Source organism: Eretmochelys imbricata, chromosome 20 (genome assembly GCF_965152235.1).
Source record: "Eretmochelys imbricata isolate rEreImb1 chromosome 20, rEreImb1.hap1, whole genome shotgun sequence".
Lineage (NCBI taxonomy): Eukaryota > Metazoa > Chordata > Testudines > Cheloniidae > Eretmochelys > Eretmochelys imbricata.
In genome coordinates, this window is record NC_135591.1 from 824,510 (window position 1) to 848,498 (window position 23,989).

At 43.2% G+C, this 23,989-nt stretch overlaps 1 protein-coding gene across 1 annotated transcript in view; it reads left to right on the forward strand.

Moving 5' to 3' along the window:
* The window catches only part of SCN8A (sodium voltage-gated channel alpha subunit 8), a 171,245-nt gene that overhangs the window by 143,099 nt on the left and 4,157 nt on the right, over positions 1–23,989 (forward strand). The window contains exons 20-26 of the mRNA XM_077838488.1: positions 175–348; positions 6,964–7,086; positions 13,007–13,291; positions 17,410–17,463; positions 19,219–19,356; positions 20,712–20,816; positions 22,942–23,212. Of these exons, the coding sequence (XP_077694614.1) occupies positions 175–348; positions 6,964–7,086; positions 13,007–13,291; positions 17,410–17,463; positions 19,219–19,356; positions 20,712–20,816; positions 22,942–23,212 (1,150 nt within the window). The remainder of the gene's footprint in view (positions 1–174; positions 349–6,963; positions 7,087–13,006; positions 13,292–17,409; positions 17,464–19,218; positions 19,357–20,711; positions 20,817–22,941; positions 23,213–23,989) is intronic.

Sequence of the window (23,989 nt, forward strand, 5' to 3'; positions counted from 1 at the left end):
GTCTCCATGGGCTTGTCTACACTGGACTTCTTTGCATCCGTGCAAATGTGCTGCCTTGGTGTAAAAAATGACTTCCACTGGTGCAGCTTACCCTCATTTAAATGAGCTGCTGGTTTGTTGCACATTCAGTGGCAAATCTTATGTAATGACAAGTGGCATTTGATTATTTCCCAGGCCTTTGAGGATATTTACATAGAACAGAGAAAGACCATCCGGACCATGCTGGAGTATGCAGACAAGGTCTTCACCTACATTTTCATTCTGGAGATGTTGCTGAAGTGGTGCGCTTACGGATTCGTCAAGTTCTTCACCAACGCCTGGTGCTGGCTGGATTTCCTCATTGTGGCTGTATGTATTTTCTGCTTCTTATCTCTGGCTGGGAAAAATAAATTTTATCTGGGGGGTGGGGATGGGGGTGTAACGCTGTGCTCATGAAAAGGGTCCAATAGATGATGTATCTCTCTAGGAAGTGGGTTCAATCCCATGTGTACATAGCTCTCCAAAACTGGGAAAAGGACAGTACCATCCAGACAAGCAGAGCTACTGGGGATTGTTCTATGCGACTGCGGAATTTCTACACCACAGGTCTTAATAGATACGTACAAAGGAAGGGTTTCCATCCTCTGGCTCATGCTGTGTTAGCATTGCTCTTTCTGAAGGACCTGTACATTGAGGAAGTTATAGAAAGAGTTCAGTAGAGTGTAAAGAATTTGTGCTACAAATGAACATACCCTGACTCCAGGCCAGCTGAAGCGACATCTTCTGTCTCCACATAGTTTGTATGAGACACCAGTGGGAGAAAGTTCAGCAGGTAGAATCTTTCAATGCTGCCACCTGGTGACATCCATGCACACTCTGGATATTGGGTGCTCGGGCCAATGGGTCTGTTCAAAGCTTTGTAGAACTCCAGGTACTTTCAATTCAAGTGAAGAAAACCCTTACAAGGCTAGATAAAGTTTGTCTTTATTCCTCTTTGCTAAAGAGGATCCAATACCCAGAAGAAAAGGGCTGATCCTGACATTTGGGGATATGGACAGCAACTTGGTGTAGGGTAGATGTAAGTTGATCAAAGGGGTAGACCTTCAACATGGACAAACTAGCATAGAGACCCACGTAGAGAGAGCTGGTTGAAGGAATACACTGAAGGGATAAAATGAATAGGAGAAGAAGGGAAATGTTAGCTAGATAATTTATGGAATAGAAAACAACAAAAGTATTTAAACATGATAGGTAACATTTTCAAAAGCACCTACATGACTCAGCCTTTGAAGTGCTAGAGTCCCTTCTCAGAATGGGATTTTAGGCTCCCATGTTCCTCAGGTGCTTCTGAAAATTGTATTTGTGTGCATTCAAAACATCCATCTATGAGGCAGTGTCCTAGCTGAGGGCTCAGAGGACCTGCTGAACCAATCAGCCCAGACAAATGATAGAATATTAAGCTGAGAAAAGGCCTTTCTGAGTCTCTTGCTGGGAGATGGAAAATTCTTCTTCGAGTGATTGTTCACATCGATTCCAATCAGGGTGTGCGCAAGCTGCGTGCACGGTCATTGGAAAGTTTTCCCTTAGCAGCTCCCGTCAGGTTGGCTCTGAAGCCCCCTGGAGTGGCGCCTTCATGGTGCTCAATATATAACCCTGCCAATCCAACCCCCCTTCAGTTCCTTCTTACCGTCCGTGACGGCCATTGGAACTGCGTTCACTTGCATTGCAAGTGCTTCCCTTAGTTTTCTTCTTTAGCCTGTAGTTTTCTAATCTACATCGAGCACACTAAGCCTTTCAGGAAATGGAACCAGCTGTTTCTTACGGTGGCAGACCGGATGAAAGGGCTCCCGGTCTCTTCCCAATGCATTTCTTCCTGGATCACAGACTGCATCCGCACATGCTGCAAGCTGGCTAAGGTCCCAGCCTCGGTTATTACAGTACACTTCACAAGGGCACAAGCCTAGTCAGCAGCTTTCCTGGCCCAGATCCCCATTCAGGAGATCTGCAGAGGGGCAACCTGGTCATCAGTGCATACATTTAACATTCACTATGCTATCACCCAGCATTCCAGAGATGATGCGGCATTCAGCAGAGCGATGCTCCAGTCAGCAATTCCTTAACTCCAACCCCATCTCCGGGGGAGAGCTTGGGAGTCACCTGATTGGAATTGACGTGAACAAGCACTCGAAGAAGAAAAAAATGGTTACTCGCTTTCTCGTAACTGTTGTTCTTTGGAATGTGTTGTTCACATCCAGTCCACTGCTCACTCTCCTTTACCCTCTGTCAGAGTAGCTGGCAAGAAGGAACTGAAGGGGAGGGGGGCTGGGTCGGCAGGATTATATATTGAGCGCCATGAAGGTGCCACTCCAGGAGCTGCTAAGGGAAAACTTTCAGACGACCATGCACGCAGCGCGCGCACACCGTGAATGGAATGGATGTGAAGAACACATCTCGAAGAACAACAGTTACGAGAAGGTGAGTAACTTTTTTTTCTGAGTAGGATTTACTTGGGCTGTACAAGTCTTCTTCTGTACATGTCTTCTGCAGTTTCCACAGTATGCATCCGATGAAGTGAGCTGTAACTCACGAAAGCTTATGCTCCAATAAATTGGTTAGTCGCTAAGGTGCCACAAGTACGCTTTTTCTTTTTGCGAATACAGACTAACACGGCTGTTACTCTGAAACCTGTCATTGTGCTGTACAATGGCTATGGGAACTCTAGAAATATCTGAGTAGATGGAAGAATTTTCCCTAGTGTGTTGGGGAACTGCTAACGTGGAGCCAAAAGTGGGATCAAATTATCTGATATTTACTGTAGTAAAATGGATATGCAAAGTTTCCTGTTTGGTCTCTGCTCACTTGGGTGCCCCTCCTCGAAACACAGGTCCTAAATAACTCTTCTGATCTGTAAAGTCTAGTGAATCTGTAATTCTCTCTTGTTTTACTATATAGTGAAACACAAGACTAAAATTAAAACTCCAAGACCAGACCCTTAACCCCTCCTAAACTGGATTGAGGAAAATGGTTGAGCAAGATTAAATGGATTAGATATACTTTAATAAGAAAAGGCCTGTAGTTAAGCTAGGTAGGAGAAAAATTGTGAAGGTTACTCTGTCCTCATGCTTCATGGTGTGAGCTAATTCCAGCTGGGGTCAGGAAGTGCAGTATTGCACAATTGGCAAATGCAGTACAGATTTGTTCACTTCTTTCAAAGCATCAGATTATCGCTAGAGTAAGGATCTCTGCCAGAGCAGATCCTTTTAAAGCCTCTAAAATGGCAGAAGTGGAGTTTGAGTTGAATCTCATGATGGGAACAGTAAATAAGAGGAAATAAGCATTTAAATATAACAATATTCTTGAATGTTATTTTTCAGGTTTGGTAGCATTGGTAAATAACCCTCCTCCTCTGATTCCTAAAGCTTGCTGGGTATACATGTGAAGAAAGAGTCTTTTTCTGGGTAATAATAATTAAGGCTTCTGCTTTTCAGTCCATCGGGATTACTTTTGGCATGTACCAATGCCCACTAAACAGCCTATTGAAGTTTCCAGTGAATTGAGTATATAATACTGAATGATGCCATTGAAGGTTGAAATATTCTTTTGTAAGTTCCACTATTTCTTGTCTTGTTCACATTAGGGACCAGGGCATTAATCTAAGGGTGAGGGGCTCAGTGAATGAAGTCTTGGTTGTTTTGTACTTGAAATGCTTGAATTACTTCTGCATTGTGAGTACATTAGAGATGATCCTAGGTCCAGACACTCCCACCCATATCCTGAAGTTTGGATCTGAAACCCCTCACTTGGTCTTTGGTGATGAAGCAGGGCTGTAGATTTTTTGATATGAGCAGCACGTACAAGAGCCATTTCTAGCCTTATTCCTTCCTCCCCACTAGGCAGAGTTACAGTAGGCATGCCTCCTAACAGCACAGCTTGCTACATCCTGTGATCATTAGAGGTTTTTACCTGCAGACCAAGGTCTCGCTCAGCACAATGAGTCAGTTCTCATGGAAGCTTATAGCTGATGTCTTTTGATGCACAGATCTGTTTCTCTGAATCTAAGTTTCTAGTCAGTAGGCCAGGCTGCCTTGAGCTCATGCCCAGGGCTGACAGCACTGCTGTGCAGCACTGGTTGAGATGGGTTAGAAGAACTTGAACTTAAAACTATATCGCTTCTGCTTGTCTCTGATATAAACTAAAGCTCCTATGTGAGGCATTTCTTTGACATTAGTGAAGAATCCCTGTGTGTTCTCTCATGTAAGAAAGCTCTTTCTAATGTAGGATGGGAGCAGAGGCTAAGGCAATGGACTCAGGCTCGTGTCTGAAATACCGGCACTTGCTGGAACAATGGTTCCTACCCACCAGCATCAGTGCAGCCCTGCGACTTTCCAGAGTAGATAGAATGTGTTCCATGAAGGCCACTGTGAGGCTGCTTCTAAGAGTAAGCAAGGGCACATGGACAAACGCTTAAAAATGTCGCCTCCTGCCCACTGCTGTGAACCAGCTGGTGATGGTCAAATCTGAAGATGGAGAAAAGCAGGAGTCCTATTCATGAGCAGTAAAATGAAATTGAATCTTCATCCTACAATGTCAGCAATCCCACTTCCTCCATGCCCCCTTACACACGCCTCAGGCAGCTCCTCCCACAGATCAGTTCAAACGCATGTCCACACACCACGCTCATTTCGGGGCGTATTTGAAACACTGAAATGCACCTGCTTTTTCCGAGATACCAAAGATCCTGATGCTTCTGTCAGAAAAAAGTGGGCAGTGGCTGAGATTACTAAACTCTTTTCTTGCTTTAGAATGAGATTCCTTCACTCGTAAATCCCTTAACCTTGGTGTTCATCTCCCTGTACCTGGCAGGGTATGTGACTCAAGCTCAAATGTATGTGACTATGGTGAGGGAAGAGAAAAATAATGTGTCTCATACTGGGTAGAGTTACTGTTCTGGAAAACTGTGATAGACCGTGACTATGTAACCCCCAGGTCCATGTCTTGTGTGTCCCCTTCTATCCCTGATCTGTTGCGGCCCCCGTCTGACTCTTCACATCAGGAAGTACATACTCATACTTTCAGCTCTGACAGTCCCTGGTCCAAACCACTGCATATCAAGCAAGAAGACAGCTGTCATAAATATGACAGAGGATACATCTACACAGCAACCCCCTCCAACCCCCACCTCCCTGCAGCAGCAATCTCAGAGCCCAGGTTAACTGACTCAGGCTCGCAGGGCTTGAGCTGCAGGGTTAAAAACAGCAGTGTAGATTTTTAGGTTTGGGCTGGAGCCAGGCTTCCACCTCACAGGGTTTCAAAGCCCAGGTTCTAGCCTGAACATCTACCCTGCTATTTTAGGCTTACATTGAGAGCCCCTCCCCCTCCCCAAGTCAGTTGACCTAGTCTCTGAGACTCACTGCTGCGGTTTTTTGCCATGTAGATGTACTCAGAGAGACTTGAATCAATAGCCCAGACCAAAGCATCCCTGAATATTGGAGCATTAGAAATCTGGTCCTGAATTTGGTTCCTTGAGCCCATTTCTAGAATGAACTGGCATCATCCTTGAAGTTCATTTACCGCTGAATGCCTCAGTTTCTCCGTGTTTTAAAGGAGGATAAAAATTCACTGTTAGGAACTGCATCCTGTTATGAGGATTAACTAGCTAATGATTGATAAGGAAAATGGCTGTGTAAGGGCTCAGTTATTTCATGATACATAATGATCAACTGACATTTTTAAATGGTTTAGATACTTGTCCTTATGTGTCTCTGTAGTGTAACAGTGGTTGATTTTAAATCACAAGCGCTCTCATGGGAGGCCGATGAATGTGTTGATGGTGAAGGACAGTTATTATACAGGACCCTATCCACATCCCAGTGTCATAAACAGGAGTCTTTCCAGTGACTGAAATGGAAATTGGATCATGTCTGTAGCGCCATTAAGTGTACATGGTACTTTACGGGCAGAAGGTCCCTTTGAATTCACAGGATAAGGACCCAGTCCTGCAAGAGGCTTAGTTGCCCTCAGCACCTACTGAGGACATTCCGTAGCTCACAGTAATGGACCCTAAGTTGTATTCTAAGCCATGATCTTTAACAAAAAAGGATGGCTTTGGGGTTAAGGCAGAGCACAGTGGACTTAGGACGTCTAGATTCTATCCCCAGCTTTATCATAGCCCCACTGTGTGACTCTGAGCAAGTCATGTCGTTATCACGTGCCTCACTTTCCCCATTTGTAAAATGGGGTGATTATACTACCCCTCCCTCAAAGCAGGTTGTGATGCTCAGTGATGATTAAGCTCTGCATCCTTTGCAAATCTTTGTATGGAGATGCTAGAGAAGTGCTGTGTTAGCAGAACCAAAAAGTCAGGTTTAAAAGTGATAGAAATTTGAAACGGAGTGCTTTAAAGCCAAGGGTGTTCAGTATTTTATGATACCAATCCACCCCCAAAATTATTTTTATGTTTTTGATATAAAGTAATAAACTCTATTCCTCAGTGGTCACTGCTGTAGAAAGAACACCGCCACCAGGAATGAGTGAGGCGACTGCTCTTTGAATAAGCTGAGCAGGACAATTTGTGCAGTGTGTGTATTTATCTGTATTCTTTCTCACAGGTACCTTTAAAATTTGTCTGGCTTAATTTAATGGGAGCTGCTTGGACCCTGCAGACAATAAAAGGGCCAGGGTAAGGTTCTTGTCATCCGTTTGGGCTCCTCCTTCCAACAGACCCTGTTTCCGTCTGTGTGTCTCTGCCTCTCTCTCACTTCTTTTTTCCCCTTTGTTTTTTTCTTATGCCTCTCTCAACCGCATTATTTCCTTTCAGGTCGTTTCAGTCAAGTGAAGTAGGCAGCTGGTGTCATGTCTTCGGCATTTATCTATGGGGGCCCCAGACCTGCAGTCTGGGCTGGGCAATCAGTGCTAGGGGATTCGTTCTAACAGTTTGGAACCTTTTTTCTTTTTTTTTTCTTTTTCTTTTTGTTTTCTGTGTAGGTCTCTTTAGTCAGCCTTGTAGCTAATGCCCTGGGCTACTCGGAACTAGGTGCCATAAAGTCCCTTAGGACACTAAGAGCTTTGAGGCCTTTAAGAGCGTTGTCCCGATTTGAGGGGATGAGGGTAAGATGCCATTAGCAGCTGATCCTTCTGCATGCCTGTGGAGCGGGTTTTTTTAAGCATGCTAGAACTGATCAAACTGGTGGAAAGATAATTCCAGGCAGAATCATGATGCAGCTGCTAACTTGATCACACACCCCTGTTTATGTCCCCTTACCCTGCCCTCTGCTGCACACTCCCCTTTTAAAGAAGGGAGATACATTTAGCTGCCTCATTACATTAATTATTGGCCCAAACCACATGCCATTCGCAGAACATGTTCAACACTTGGCTGTTCTCATTTGGCCTGGCTTTTACCTCTAGCATCTGAGGGGGCTTTTCAGCTGTAACTTTTTTTATCTAGGGAGAATCACCAGGTGCAAAGAAGCAGAATTCGAACCACCTCAAATGTCTTCCCCCTCTCTCCTCCAAGGTGTTGGCCACAGTGGGAGCTGGTGGGATTTAATCAAAGGAGAATTTAAAGGGTTTATAAAAATATCTAATGTATGTAAGTCAGTAAAAAGCTGCTTCTCCTTCTTGGATAACTCAGGCCTTTAGTCCCTGCGGGAAGGAAATGGGGGAGAGCTCAGCTGTTTCAAAAAAGCTTTTGGTTTAATTCCTCTTGTTGCACCTTGTTGTTCTCAGTCCAGTCTGGTGATGACTGGAAGCCTTGTCTGATAGTGAAGCTTTCCTTTCCACTCCCTCCCTTTTACCATGCTTTTATGGTACCCGGTCCTGTCACTGTGATATTAGCAACAAAGCACAAGCAAAGCATTGAACTTAACAAGCTTTCCTGAAATTGTTAGATGGCACCAATGTCATGGGGATTCCATTTGAAATGATTGCAGTGTCTTGTTACTTTGCCACTGATTTTATATTTTGGTGCTTTCCCCCCTCCTTTTGTATTGAAATAATCATGTACAAAAAAGCAAAACAATCCAACAAAACATACCTTTCTGTAGGTAAAGGGTATGTTGGACCAACGGATTTTCACTGTTGCTGTTGTGAAAAATGTTAATTTAGGTCTTTTGCACTAAAGATCAAGAAAATGCACACTGAAATTTAAAGGTATCATAGAAGAAATGGAATAAAACAGCTGGGAGATCATACTAATCTCTAAATTTACTCCAGGGCACCTCTGGAGTAACTCCGTTGGAGTCAGTGGAATTACTCTGGATTTACACGGGTGTAATTTAGAGCAAAATAATGGCCTAAGGCATATAATGGCCTGTTAAAGGAATTCTCAAATAGATCTCTAGGGCATGACATAAACTACAATATCTATAAAGAAAATCCAGTGGAAGCAATAGTTTATACTGAGGGTAGTCGCTGTTGGCTACATACACTAACCTCAAGTTAGCTACACAACATGGCCATATCAGAGTTGTGTAGAAAGCACTAGTGAGACCTTAACTGTGCAGAAATGATCCTGATGAGGCTAATCCTATAAAAATCTTTCTGCAAATTTCTTCAATAGCACAGTCACAGTACAGCCCCTGAAAAGCCAGTCCTGCTCATCCGCCCTCAGAACCACACTTCCAGTTTTGTTATAGTGGAATGAAATCTGTGTCAATTTAAAATAATTTAAATAGCTGAAGCAGAATTCTCGATTCCCTTTTCCCAGTGCCAAAAACATTATAATTGTTTCATGCAGTTCATGGCTGTTGGCACATACAGCAAACTCAATGGTTAAATTCACCCCATGGCTACTTATATCCCATTTATTCTCAAATGTGAGGGCTTAGTGGACATAAGCTGTGTGCTCGCATCCTGTGCAGGAGCACATTTTACCCTAAGTGCATGAAGAGGCAGCAGTGTCTTGTTGCTGGAACCAGATACAGGGAGCTGTGATTCTGCCTCTGATTTGGGAGTGACCTTGGGCAAGTCACTTAGCCCCTTGGTACAGGGCACAGAGAGGTTAATAATACTTCACAAGGGTGTTGAGACATTTAATTACTGTTTGTAATGTGCTTTGAGATCCTTAGGTGTAAGGCATTATACAAGTGCATGGTATTAATATGAAGTATCATTACTGGAAATGGCCTTTATCTGCTAAAAACAGATTTCAGGTATTGACCATGTGTGTTTTTATCTTAACCTTGAGATGCTCGTGGGACATTCGCCTGAACTGACACTCTTGGAAAAATCCGTAGCCTTTCCACACTAAAATCCTGGCCCCATTGACATTAATGAAAAATCTCCCATTGACTTCAGTGGGGCGAGAATGTCACCCTAGCTTTGTCTACAGCTTGATACTGTTAACATCATTTGGGTCATAATAAAGGTGTGGATTAAATATCAATATCCCAAAAGCTACAAATTTAGTATATCTATCAGGATAGCCTTTAACTTAAATTCCTGTCTGAGATTCTTATAAAAAAGCATAATTGTATGATTAAGACTTAAAATCTAGGTTGAGCAAAGATGGCTTGTGTGAACTACATGCTAAATACAAACAGGGTTGATTCCTCTCTGGGGCTATATCAATCTGCTTTGGGGTGGGGGAGAGTGGTTTTCCCCCTTGCCAGTAGGGCTTTTAGTTTAATGCTAAACAGTGGCTTACAAGTTACATAGCACAATCACAAAGGGTGAAATTTGTTCCAGTGGCACAAAGCCGGAATGATCAGGCCTTGTTCATATGGAGTCTAGCAAAGTTAGGGGTCTAGAGCACCCCCTCCACAGTTGCTTCTCCAGCCGACGGGCCCCCAGGACCCCCCACTTTTGTGTACACTTCTCCAACAATGGACAAATGTGGAGTTTGTGTGGTATGAAGGGTCCTTCTGCACTAGGATGAATTTCATCCAGAAAGAACCAATTTGCACCCTACTGCAACGTCAACACAATGTTCATAATTTTTTTTTTTTGTCATTAGGACATGTGTTCTTTTGCTAAAGTTTAATGCTTAAAAGTGGTTTATATAACGATATAACATGGTCACAAATACTAGTATAATCAGAAAGGAAAAAGAACTAGTATGAAGTCCATAGATAATAAATGGCATTTTAAAAAATAAATATAAATCATGCTGGAGAGAATGATCTCCCCACCCCTCCCATTCCTACCCCCACCCACCTGGAGATTTTGAATTGTACCTGGTGTGAAATCGAGAGGTTCACAGATACTTAAAATTGGGAAACTGTTTCACTTCAGCAAAATTGATACAAAGGGGTTAACTGTAACTGTGCTACTGTGTAACTTTCTCCATTCTTTTTTGTTCTGACTTTGATATAAGTGTACCAAAACAATCCCTCCAACCCCAAGGACAGTAATTTGAAATGCCTTTGCAAAGGAAACATTACAAGTAGTTCTTTGCTTTTCTCTACTCCATAGTAATCTGCATTTTAAAGAGCTTGCTCTGCTCTTAAATTATTCAGGAAGTATGACAGTAATGCTATGAAACATGCATGCACTTTTGTCAATTGCCAATGCACAGTCTGCACACAAAAGCCATGTTCCCTCTCTCAGATTTTTTGAAAGTTGGTTATGGTTATAATGATCAGTTTAAACAGTGTGAGTTGATTCCGTTTATTCAGGTAAATGATTACAGGAAGCGAGAGCATTTGTCCAGTCAGCATGCTTACTCTACAACTTGTCAGGGGTATATCAGCATTCCAATATCTGAATAGTTGTAAAATACAGTAGGTGCTCACTGTGGTGTGTGCACTTAGGGGAGTAGGTAATTGGAAGGAAAGGTGTGTATTTAGCATCTATTTAAAGGACCTGATGCTGATCTCATACCAATGTAAGTCAGTGGATTTATGCTGGTGTAAAACTGATTAGTGATTAGTCTCAAACCCTGTTAATCGTTGCAGGGAAAACTTCATTCAGTAGAAATACATGTGTATTTAACCCTTTTACTGCCACATTGCCAAGTTGATGGGGCATCTAAAAGCTAAAATGGCATCCTGGTCAATTATTATGCTGAATTTAAATTATCTGTAGATTTTGTATGAAGTTATTGAGGGGTAGAGATGGGGCCAAGCCATGAAGTTTGGAGTTGGGTCTAAATTTCTGGGATGCGAATCTAAGATTCTGGTTTCAGTCCATCTCTTTTCAGGACCAGTATAATTTTCAGTGAGCATATATAGGGAAATCCCATTGGATTACAGAGTGGAGCCACTTGAGTCAACATGAAACATGACTAAATCATTACTAATTATTTTGTTACATAAAACATTTAAACATGAAATAATGATGCAGAAAGTGATCAGTTTGAGAATCTGATTTAGACATGTCTCACCAGGGAGGTTAGCGTTCCACCATTTGTGACTGCTGAGACACTTTGGCATTTTGCATGAAGTAACTGGTAGAAGGGACTGGGATCATTCAATATCTTAATTCCCATAAGTGATAGTAAGAGCATCCCAAGAGGGCAAATCACTGGCTTAATTGATCTTTTTTGCCAGGGAGGACTAGGAGGGCTGGTGTCGTGACTATTTACTACCTAGGGCATTTTCATTAACCGTGACTTCTTTTGAGGAACAGCTGTGATCTGGTGGTTTAAGGAAGACCTGAAACTTGGGTTCTGTACCTGACTCTGACACCTCTATTTTGGGTGGGGAAACTGAGGCTCAGAAAGGCAAAATGACTTGCTCAGGGTCATGGCAGCCAGTTAGTGGCAGAGTCAGGAACAGAAGATCTGATTGCCAGTTCTGTGCTTAGGCCACCATCAGCATTTCAGTGATAATGAAAATGCCTTAGGAAGCAAAGAGTCACTGCAACTCCCACCCCAATTGCTTTTCTGACTCTTTGTAAAGTACCTTGAGACCTGCCTGAAAAGTGCTATGAGGAGTCCACATTGTTATTAATTGTCATATATTTATTGTTTAAACCCTGAATTACAGAATGCCTGAAACCAGTGTGTTTGACTAGAGCTTTGATTAGTGTTCCTCTTTGACACTAGACAGAAGGGATGAAACAGTTTAAAATTTTAATTTACTAAAGGAACCTAATATAGGAGAATTGTAATAAAAGATTTAATATCCCACTGGCCTGGCTACGTTAAAAGCATGAGAGCTTAAATTCTCCCATGTGTTTGTCAGGAGAGGGCTTGGGGAAACACCGCTGCAAATTTCTGAGACTCAAATTAGGAAATGGTGAAAAGATGAGCTGTGACCAAACAGCACACCACTTCCTGTTTTATTTGCTGCAGTTTGGAGAAGGGAATATGGCTTTTCTTTCTTCTTGAGCTTGCAAACCTGCATGCTCAGCTATTTGCCTGAGACAACATGGTCGCCTTGCTTAGTCACAAATATTATCTTGATGTTTACACTGACTCATGGCTTAGTCTTAAGAGAACAATTTTAGGGCTCGATCCTGCTCCCATTGAAGTCAATGGCTCAGAATTCCCCACTGACCTCAGTGGGAGCAGGAAGCGGGTCTGTAAGTGACCACAGCCTTGTTTTAAAGTGGGGAATGGCCATAAGGGCCACTGGCTGATAAATTCCTCCAAATCCATGAGCAATATCCTTGGACCTGGCTTTGAGCAATTAGTCAGGTAGGAGTCTATTGATTATTGTGAAGAGAGTTTGAGCCCAGCCTCAACATCATTTTTTCCCTTTGGCAATCAAAATTATTTGAAAGCAATTCTTGTACACATGCACGCACAAACACACACCCACACCCACAAAAAAACCAACTCAAAGTCAGCAGATCCAAAAAGAACTCACCCTGTTTTTAAAATAAACAGGATCTCAACAGATGAACATAAGAACAGCCAGACTGGGTCAGACCAATGGTCCATCTAGCCCAGTATCCAGTGGGCTTCTAAACAGAACCTTTAGCCACTTGGAAATAATTTACTGCAAACTCTAGTCTAGACTAAAAGCCACGGACCTGTCAGTGGCCTCGCCTCCTATTCCCCCCGAAAAACAGCTGTATTAATGCTTGCTGCCTACTGTCTTCTGTTTTATACTAAAACTTTCTCCCACCCCTTCCAACGCAGGTGGTTGTCAACGCCCTGGTTGGCGCTATCCCTTCCATTATGAATGTGTTGTTGGTCTGCCTTATCTTCTGGCTGATTTTCAGCATTATGGGGGTTAACCTGTTTGCTGGGAAATACCATTACTGCTTTAACGAGACATCTGAGGAGCGCTTCGAAATAGAGATAGTTAACAACAGGACTGATTGTGAAGCACTGATGCCGCCCAACTCCACTGAGATCCGATGGAAGAACGTGAAAATTAACTTTGACAATGTTGGGGCAGGATACCTGGCGCTTCTCCAAATTGTAAGTTTTGCCTTTCCCACCTCCAAGCCCACAGTAGATGTTAGATCTTCTAACAGACCATCTCCATCTCTAGGTTTTTCCCTCTTACGCCCCTAATTCAACACTCCTGTTGACTTGAATGTACATTGGATCAGGCCATTGAGCCTCATTTTGACATAAGTTGCACATTTGGCCCTGCCTGGGGTGCCTCTAACCCTGTATTCCCAGAGAGCTCTATCCAGTCTATTTTTTAAAAAACACTTTTAATTATTTTATTTGAGCATGAGCTTTCGTGAGCTACAGCTCACTTCATCGGATGCATACCGTGGAAACTGCAGCAGACTTTATATATACACAGAGAATATGAAACAATACCTCCTCCCACCCCACTGTCCTGCTGGTAATAGCTTATCTAAAGTAATCGTCAGGTTAGGCCATTTCCAGCACAAATCCAGGTTTTCTCACCCTCCACCCCCCACACAAATTCACTCTCCTGCTGGTGATAGCCCATCCAAAGTGACAACTCTTTACACAATGTGCATGATAATGAAGTTAGGCCATTTCCTGCACAAATCCAGGTTCTCTCACTCCCTCACCCCCCTCCAAAAACCACCCCCATACACACACAGACTCACTCTCCTGCTGGTAATAGCTCGTCCAAACTGACCACTCTCCAAGTTTAAATCCAAGTTAAACCAGAACATCTGGGGGGAGGGGGGGGTAGGAAAAAACAAGAGGAAATAGGCTACCTTGCATAATGACTTAGCCACTCCCAGTCTCTATTTAAGCCTAAATTAATAGTATCCAATTTGCAAATGAATTCCCATTCAGCAGTTTCTCGCTGGAGTCTGGATTTGAAGTTTTTTTGTTTTAAGATAGCGACCTTCATGTCTGTGATTGCGTGACCAGAGAGATTGAAGTGTTCTCCGACTGGTTTATGAATGTTATAATTCTTGACATCTGATTTGTGTCCATTTATTCTTTTACGTAGAGACTGTCCAGTTTGACCAATGTACATGGCAGAGGGGCATTGCTGGCACATGATGGCATAAATCACATTGGTGGATGTGCAGGTGAACGAGCCTCTGATAGTGTGGCTGATGTTATTAGGCCCTGTGATGGTGTCCCCTGAATAGATATGTGGGCACAATTGGCAACGGGCTTTGTTGCAAGGATAAGTTCCTGGGTTAGTGGTTCTGTTGTGTGGTATGTGGTTGTTGGTGAGTATTTGCTTCAGGTTGCGGGGCTGTCTGTAGGCAAGGACTGGCCTGTCTCCCAAGATTTGTGAGAGTGTTGGGTCATCCTTTAGGATAGGTTGTAGATCCTTAATAATGCGTTGGAGGGGTTTTAGTTGGGGGCTGAAGGTGACGGCTAGTGGCGTTCTGTTATTTTCTTTGTTAGGCCTGTCCTGTAGTAGGTAACTTCTGGGAACTCTTCTGGCCCTATCAATCTGTTTCTTTACTTCCGCAGGTGGGTATTGTAGTTGTAAGAAAGCTTGACAGAGATCTTGTAGGTGTTTGTCTCTGTCTGAGGGTTTGGAGCAAATGCGGTTGTATCGCAGAGCTTGGCTGTAGACGATGGATCGTGTGGTGTGGTCAGGGTGAAAGCTGGAGGCATGCAGGTAGGAATAGCGGTCAGTAGGTTTCCGGTATAGGGTGGTGTTTATGTGACCATTGTTTATTAGCACTGTAGTGTCCAGGAAGTGGATCTCTTGTGTGGACTGGACCAGGCTGAGGTTGATGGTGGGATGGAAATTGTTAAAATCATGGTGGAATTCCTCAAGGGCTTCTTTTCCATGGGTCCAGATGATGAAGATGTCATCAATATAGCGCAAGTAGAGTAGGGGCTTTAGGGGATGAGAGCTGAGGAAGCGTTGTTCTAAATCAGCCATAAAAATGTTGGCATATTGTGGGGCCATGCGGGTACCCATAGCAGTGCCGCTGATCTGAAGGTATACATTGTCCCCAAATGTGAAATAGTTATGGGTAAGGACAAAGTCACAAAGTTCAGCCACCAGGTTAGCCGTGACATTATCGGGGATAGTGTTCCTGACGGCTTGTAGTCCATCTTTGTGTGGAATGTTGGTGTAGAGGGCTTCTACATCCATAGTGGCCAGGACGGTGTTATCAGGAAGATCACCGATGGATTGAAGTTTCCTCAGGAAGTCAGTGGTGTCTCGAAGGTAGCTGGGAGTGCTGGTAGCGTAGGGTCTTATTGATGACATCTTCATCATCTGGACCCATGGAAAAGAAGCCCTTGAGGAATTCCACCATGATTTTAACAATTTCCATCCCACCATCAACCTCAGCCTGGTCCAGTCCACACAAGAGATCCACTTCCTGGACACTACAGTGCTAATAAACAATGGTCACATAAACACCACCCTATACCGGAAACCTACTGACCGCTATTCCTACCTGCATGCCTCCAGCTTTCACCCTGACCACACCACACGATCCATCGTCTACAGCCAAGCTCTGCGATACAACCGCATTTGCTCCAACCCCTCAGACAGAGACAAACACCTACAAGATCTCTGTCAAGCTTTCTTACAACTACAATACCCACCTGCGGAAGTAAAGAAACAGATTGATAGGGCCAGAAGAGTTCCCAGAAGTTACCTACTACAGGACAGGCCTAACAAAGAAAATAACAGAACGCCACTAGCCGTCACCTTCAGCCCCCAACTAAAACCCCTCCAACGCATTATTAAGGATCTACAACCTATCCTAAAGGATGACCCAACACTCTCACAAATCTTGGGAGACAGGCCAGTCCTTGCCTACAGACAGCCCCGCAACCTGAAGCAAATACTCACCAACAACCACATACCACACAACAGAACCACTAACCCAGGAACTTATCCTTGCAACAAAGCCCGTTGCCAATTGTGCCCACATATCTATTCAGGGGACACCATCACAGGGCCTAATAACATCAGCCACACTATCAGAGGCTCGTTCACCTGCACATCCACCAATGTGATTTATGCCATCATGTGCCAGCAATGCCCCTCTGCCATGTACATTGGTCAAACTGGACAGTCTCTACGTAAAAGAATAAATGGACACAAATCAGATGTCAAGAATTATAACATTCATAAACCAGTCGGAGAACACTTCAATCTCTCTGGTCACACAATCACAGACATGAAGGTCGCTATCTTAAAACAAAAAAACTTCAAATCCAGACTCCAGCGAGAAACTGCTGAATTGGAATTCATTTGCAAATTGGATACTATTAATTTAGGCTTAAATAGAGACTGGGAGTGGCTAAGTCATTATGCAAGGTAGCCTATTTCCTCTTGTTTTTTCCTACCCCCCCCTCCCCCCAGATGTTCTGGTTTAACTTGGATTTAAACTTGGAGAGTGGTCAGTTTGGACGAGCTATTACCAGCAGGAGAGTGAGTCTGTGTGTGTATGGGGGTGGTTTTTGGAGGGGGGTGAGGGAGTGAGAGAACCTGGATTTGTGCAGGAAATGGCCTAACTTCATTATCATGCACATTGTGTAAAGAGTTGTCACTTTGGATGGGCTATCACCAGCAGGAGAGTGAATTTGTGTGGGGGGGTGGAGGGTGAGAAAACCTGGATTTGTGCTGGAAATGGCCTAACCTGACGATTACTTTAGATAAGCTATTACCAGCAGGACAGTGGGGTGGGAGGAGGTATTGTTTCATATTCTCTGTGTATATATAAAGTCTGCTGCAGTTTCCACGGTATGCATCCGATGAAGTGAGCTGTAGCTCACGAAAGCTCATGCTCAAATAAATTGGTTAGTCTCTAAGGTGCCACAAGTACTCCTTTTCTTTTTGCGAATACAGACTAACACGGCTGTTACTCTGAAACTTTTAATTATGCAATTTTTAGGACCCCACCGAACCCTGGATTTAATGAGGCAACAATAAAATGTCTTTAAAAATGTATATGAAGTTCTCCACTTCATGAGAAAAAGGCAGATTCAAATAAATTGCCCATAAAAATCACAGATCTGCAACAGGTGAAATTAAATAATGCCTTATAAAGGGAAAGCAAGAGAGTAAGTGAGACCTCCCCTCATGCAGTTCTGTACCACACATCTAATCTATCCAGGCTCATTTTAAATTACTTCCCTCTAAAAGAATATGTGCTTTTCTTCACTAGGCTACTTTCAAGGGCTGGATGGATATCATGTATGCAGCGGTAGATTCCAGAAAGGTAAAGCACGTTCCCCACAACCCCTCCTCCAAAATTCCACTTCTTATTCTTAAATTGTGCGTATTGTTTTTATTTATTTGCAATAGTGATCATTCGGTTGCATTTCCTGCAGTTACAGCATTATTATCCATTAAAGGATGTTGTACAGAACCTAAAAGAGTGAGGTTCACTTTAGGAGAATTACAGCACAGAAGGAGTGCAAGGGGATGTTTATTTCATCTTTGGACACGGGGTGGGGGAACACCTTGGGGAGGAAGGGGATATAGCTGCTAGGTCTGCCATTTCACGGATTCTTTGGCCACATCTTGGCTCCTATTCCAGTCCAATGGCAGGAATATTAGCTGCATAGTTGCCATGTACCCCTGCCCAGGCTTAGAGGTAAATTCTAGCTGCCTGGCACCCATGATGTACCCGCATGGTGCCAGGGTAGAGTAAACACCAATATTTTCTTTTTTTTTTCTTCTTCTTCTTCTTAGTTTCAAGTAAAATGGAATTTGGAATTTAAAAAACTTTTTTTTCAGTCAGTGATGGGACCCCAAATGTGCTGTCCTCAGAACCAGAAAATGAAACTGACTATAAAAAGAAACAGAAGAAAATGACTACTCTGATTTCACTGTTTCATGTTGAGTGAAAGACAAAAAGGCAAACAGCATGAATGGGGGGGGGGAAATATTTAAACTGTTTTTGTTTTCACTGTTTCCTCATCTGAGGTTCTTACTGTTTTTAAACGCAAGATATTAACCTTCACAGTGTGTGTTCCTGCCCTGATTTTATGGTTCCTCTCTGATTTGCAAATCACTGGATATTTTATGGGCTGCACACCCAAAACTCCAGTTGAAGTTGAGGGGAGCTGTGAGTGTGTCACACTTCCAAAAATCAGGGTTTTTGGCTTTACTAATGATTCGAAGGTGGGTAATCAGGTTCATTTAAGAAGTTTGTGTATTACCATCAAAGTGTCCTCCAGTTGCACTGAAGTGGGATTTAGGCCGGTGTTCTCTTCCAGGTCACTGGAAGCTCCTTAAATCAAGAAAGATACTGAGGCTCCATAGTGAAATAAATAACTGAGTCAGAGCTGTGACTAACCCTTCCCCCAAAGTCCTGTCTCAGTAGGCACTGGCTTCAGTGCATAAACAGGGATTGGTTCTCTGATGGCATTTTCTTGGTTGCTCCAGAGCCCTGGTTAGAAATCTGCAAAAGGGAGGGCTCCAGGACCTTAATTATAGAACCTGTGTTGGGAAGGAGATAGCTCAGGATTGGTAAAACTTTTACAGATGCTTTCTCCTCTAGGTAACCAGCTCAAGTCTGGCCCAGATTGGTTGTGATCATAAATTCATCCTATCTGATGGCTATTTGGTGCCCCCTATGTGAAAAGATTTTGGGTGGGACTGGGTCCAGTTCCTGCTTATCACATCATAAAAAACACCATCCAAGCTGGCAGCTCGTTGCAGCCAGAAGTGTAAAGGTCTGAATGTAGGTGGAGACTGAACTCCTGTCTTCATCAGAGCTCCCCTGGGATGTACTGATGGGGAAGCTTGTACTGGAGCTCTGCAGGTGAGCACATGTTGCCAGTGAGGCACGTTTCACCAGCACAAAATTAACCAAAAAAAAAAAAAAAGAAAGGTAGAAAAGTTCCAGAAGAGCCACATGCCACCTTCCTAGTCTAACACAGACCCTTGAACTGAGACAACAGCTCTTTGTACCAATAGTTTATACTGTCTTTGCAATGTCTGTTTCTCTCCCCATCCCCGCATTCAGCAAGAAGAGCAACCCAAGTATGAGGACAACATCTACATGTACATCTACTTTGTAATCTTCATCATCTTTGGCTCCTTTTTCACCCTGAACTTGTTTATTGGTGTCATCATTGATAACTTCAATCAACAAAAGAAAAAGATAGGTCCACTTTTTTTATTGGTTAAAGAGGCAGATCTGGGCTATTTGCCGGACAAACAGATGAATGGATTTTAAGGTCAGGACACTCCTGCGTAATGTCACCATAGAACTTCACTCAGTGATTCCGGTGTTGAGCCTCATCGCTTAGAACTTAGCATCGCAGACTGTTTGTGACTCTTAACAACCCTTATCAACTTGCCCCCAGTGCCTGTTTAAGGAAGGGGGCTGGGCAAACAAGTTGCAATAAAACAAGAACCAACTTAATCTTTGCCCAAACTTTAGTGAGGTTCAGAAAAGTTGTAGATTCCCCTAAACACACCTTGATTTTCATTCATGTCTCTATTTTGTAGTCATGTCTTTATTTCAGACCTTCAATTCCAGCAAAGTTCTACACTTAGGAGAGAAAAATCAATGGCACAAATACAGAGTGGAGAATAACTGGCTAGGCAACAGTACTGCAGAAAGGGATGGGGTGGCTTATAGTGGATCGATCGCAAACTGACTATGAGTTGATAGTGTGGTGCTCTGTTCAACACTGGCGAGGCCTGATCTAGAGAACCGTGCCCAGTTTTGGGCACCGCACTTGAAGAAAGATGTGAACTAATTGGAGAGAGTCCAGAGGAGAATGACAAAAATGACGTTAGAAAACCTGACCTATGAGGAAAGGTTGAAAGAATTGGGCATGCTTAGTCTAGAGAAAGCTGGCTGGGATCATAATGTTCAAATATGTAAAAGGTTGTTATAGAGAGGACAGTCATCAATTGTTCTCCATATCTACTGAGGATAGAACAAGAAGTAATCAGCTCAGTTTGCAGAGAGATTTAGGCTAGATATGAGGAAAAACTTATTATAGGATAAACACTGGAACAGGCCACCTAGGGAGCTTGTGGAATTCCTGTCCTTTGAGATTTTTAAGAACAGGTTAGACAAATACCTGTCATGGATGGTCTAGATGTAGTTAATCCTGCCTCATTGTGGGGGATAGACAACATGACTTCTTGAGGTCCCTTCCATCCCTATATTTCTATGAGTCTGTGAAATTCCATAAGAGAATGGAAGTGGGATATGCCAGAAGTCTCAGCCACTCTCTGCCTCTTCTTTCACTCCAAGCCTGAAGTGAGGGAGTTGCACCGGTAACGCAGCCACCAAACTGTGTTAGCAGATGGTCTGCGAGCCAGGGTAATTTGCAGAATAACTTCAATAATTTTGGAATCTGGTGCAAATTATTTCTATCTAAATAAGAAAGTTTGCTCCACGGCATGTAGCCTAGTAGCTGAGCCTGTCCTGTGATCCCTTTCCCTTAATGTGCATGGACTGATTATAACCAGCTTTCTTTTTTGCTTCTCCTCTTTTACTTTGGAGGTCAGGATATCTTCATGACAGAAGAACAAAAGAAATACTACAATGCCATGAAAAAACTTGGCTCAAAGAAACCTCAGAAACCTATTCCCCGGCCGCTGGTAAGTGTGTGATTTAACAGGAGCTAGAGGAACAATAACTATGGGGCCAATTTTCAACAGTGCTGAGCCCCCTCATACCAGTGCCCATTGCTTTGAAGATTCACTCTAGATTCCACAATGCCTTGTTATACTGCAGGTGTAATAATCCGAGAAAGTCATTGTGTGTCGTACTTGATTTGCCAGCTGGAGCCAGTCCTGAGAGTTTAGCATCTGAGAGGAAGGATGGCTCCGTAGTTATATTGCTAGCCTAAGGTTCAGGAGACCTGAGTTCAATTACTTGTTTTACCACAGCCTTCCAGTGGGACCTTGGGCAGGTCACACTGGTCTCTCAGTGCCTCTGCTCCCCATCTCTAAATGTGGATAATAGCACTGGCCTTCAAGGCTCTCAGCAAAGAGCATGGATATGCTGGTGATAAGATTTGGGCAGCCTGTAGCACTGGTAATTACATTTCATTACAAGTACTTTGTACTGGGCAAACTGGCTGAAACTATAGTAAAGAACAAAATTGTCAGATACATAGATGAACATAATTGGTTGGGGAAGAGTCAACATGGTTTTTGTAAAGAGAAATCATGCCTCACCAATCGACTTGAATTCTTTGAGGGGGGTCAACAAGCACGTGGACAAGGGGGATCCAGTGGATATAGTGTATTTTCAGAAAGCCTTCACCAAAGGCTCTTAAGCAAAGTTAAGTTATGAGATAAGAGGAAAGGTCCTCTCATGGATTGGTAACTGCTTAAAATGTAGAAAACAAAGGGTAGGAATAAATGGTCAGTTTTCAGAATGGAAAGAGTAAATAGTGGTGTCCCCCAGGAGTCTGTACTGGGCCCAGCCCTATTCAACATATTCATAAATGATCTGGAAAAAGGGGTAAACAGTGAGGTGGTAAAATTTGCGGATGATAAAAAACTACTCAAGATAGTTCAGTCCCAAGCAGACTGCAAAGAGCTACAAAGGAATCTCACAAAACTGGGTGACTGGGCAACAAAATGGCAGATGAAATTCAATGTTGATAAATGCAAAGTAATGCACATTGGACAACATAATCCCAATGACACATATAAAATGATGGAGTCTAAATTAGCTGTTACTACTCAAGAAAGAGATATTGGAGTCATTGTGGATAGTTCTCTGAAAACATCCACTCAATGCACAACGGCAGTCAAAAAAGCAAACAATGTTGGGAATCATTAAGAAAGGGATAGATAATAAGGCAGAAAATATCATATTGCCTCAATATAAATACATGGTACGCCCACATCTTGAATACTGCGTGCAGATGTGGTCACCTCATCTCAAAAAAGATATACTGGAATTGGAAAAGGTTCAGAAAAGGGCAACAAAAATGATTGGGTATGGAATGGCTGCCATCTGAGGAGAGATTAATAAAACTTGGACTTTTCAGCTTGGAAAAAAGCCTTCTAAGGGGGGATCTGATAGAGATCTATAAAATCATGGCTGGTGTGGAGAAAGTAAATAAGGACGTGTTATTTACTCCTTCTCATAACACAAGAACTAGGGGTCACCAAATGAAATTGATAGGCAGCAGGTATAAAACAAAAGGAAGTATTTTTTTTCACACAACGCACATTCAACCTGTGGAACTCCTTGCCAGAGGATGTTGTGAAGGCTAAGACTATAACAGTGTTCAAAAAAGAACTAGATAAATTTATGGAGGATAGGTCCATCAATGGCTATTAGCCAGGATGGGCAGGGATGATGTCCCTAGCCTCTTTTGCCAGAAGTTGGGAATGGGCGACGGGATGGATCACTTGATGATCACCTGTTCCGGTCATTCCCTCTGGGGCACCTGGCATTGGCCACTGTCGGAAGACAGGATACTAAGCTAGATGGACCTTTATTCTGATCCAATATGACTGTTCTTATGCTTTGGGGTGTTAATTGATCACATGTTGGACAGCCACCATTTTCTCTCCAGTCTGAAGACACTGGAATAGTGAGTAGGGCCTCCCAAAAGAGGGATACTAGGCTTGGTAGATCAGGGGCAAATTGTGTCCCTTTATCTAACGGGTAGATTTGTTTGTTAGCAGTCCTTGCTAAACTTTTCCTCTCTGTGTTCCCCCCCCACCCCGCCCCATCCATGGCTCCTCTCCTGTAATGCAGAACAGCATCCAAGGAGCTGTCTTTGACCTTGTCACTCAGCAAGCATTCGATATCATCATCATGATGCTCATCTGCTTCAACATGGTGACCATGATGGTGGAAACAGACACACAGAGTAGCCAGATGTCAGACATCCTCTGGTGGATCAACCTGGTGTTCGTCATCCTCTTCACCTGTGAGTGCGTGCTGAAGATGTTTGCCTTGCGGCACTATTATTTCACCATTGGATGGAACATTTTTGACTTCGTGGTCGTGATTCTGTCCGTCGTGGGTAAGTGGAGTAGCTAGTGGAGCAGCTTGTGGGGTGCAGTGTCCTTCCTGACATGCACGTTGGATAAGGCTGTCTTCACTAGAAGTAGGTGTCTGCAGGATGGTGTGAAATGGAATGTGGCCCAGCAATTAAAGAGGCAGGACTCCTGAGTTTTATTTCTAGCTCTGGGAGGAGAACATGATCTAGTAGTTAAAGCAAAAGGTTGAAAGTCAAGACTCTGGTGTTTCCCTGCTGTGCCACTCACTCACTGCGTAAAACTGGGTAAAACACTTTTCCACATCTCACTTTCTCACATCTAAAACAGGAATATAACCTGCTTCGCAGGGGTATTACAAGGCTTAATTAACTAATGCTTATAAGCCACTCTGAGACTGGAATGCTCTAGTGCCTCTAGACAAAGTGTTGTTTGTTTTTTGTCCTCAATCAATGAGGGATTTACAACTTCTGGATTCCAGTTTGGGTTGGAATTAATGGCTGAAACTGGGCTCCTGGAATTCACTTTTTGTTTTCAGATTTGTGTTTCTTTTATGGCAAATGCATAAATTACTCCAGAGTCACTTGAAAGATGGCATTCACCCTACTGGAAAAGTCCCCATATCTTTGGACTAACCTGGCTCAAAGCATAGAGACTGTCCTTCAGCCCCAAATTGGAGCCAGCTTTGTCTCTGACTCTTGGGTCCAGTTCCATTGATTTCGATGAAAGTTAGGAGCCTAAATACTTTTGAGGCTCCGAGCCTTAGAATGTGGGCCCACAGGCTAATACAATATGAGCTCTAC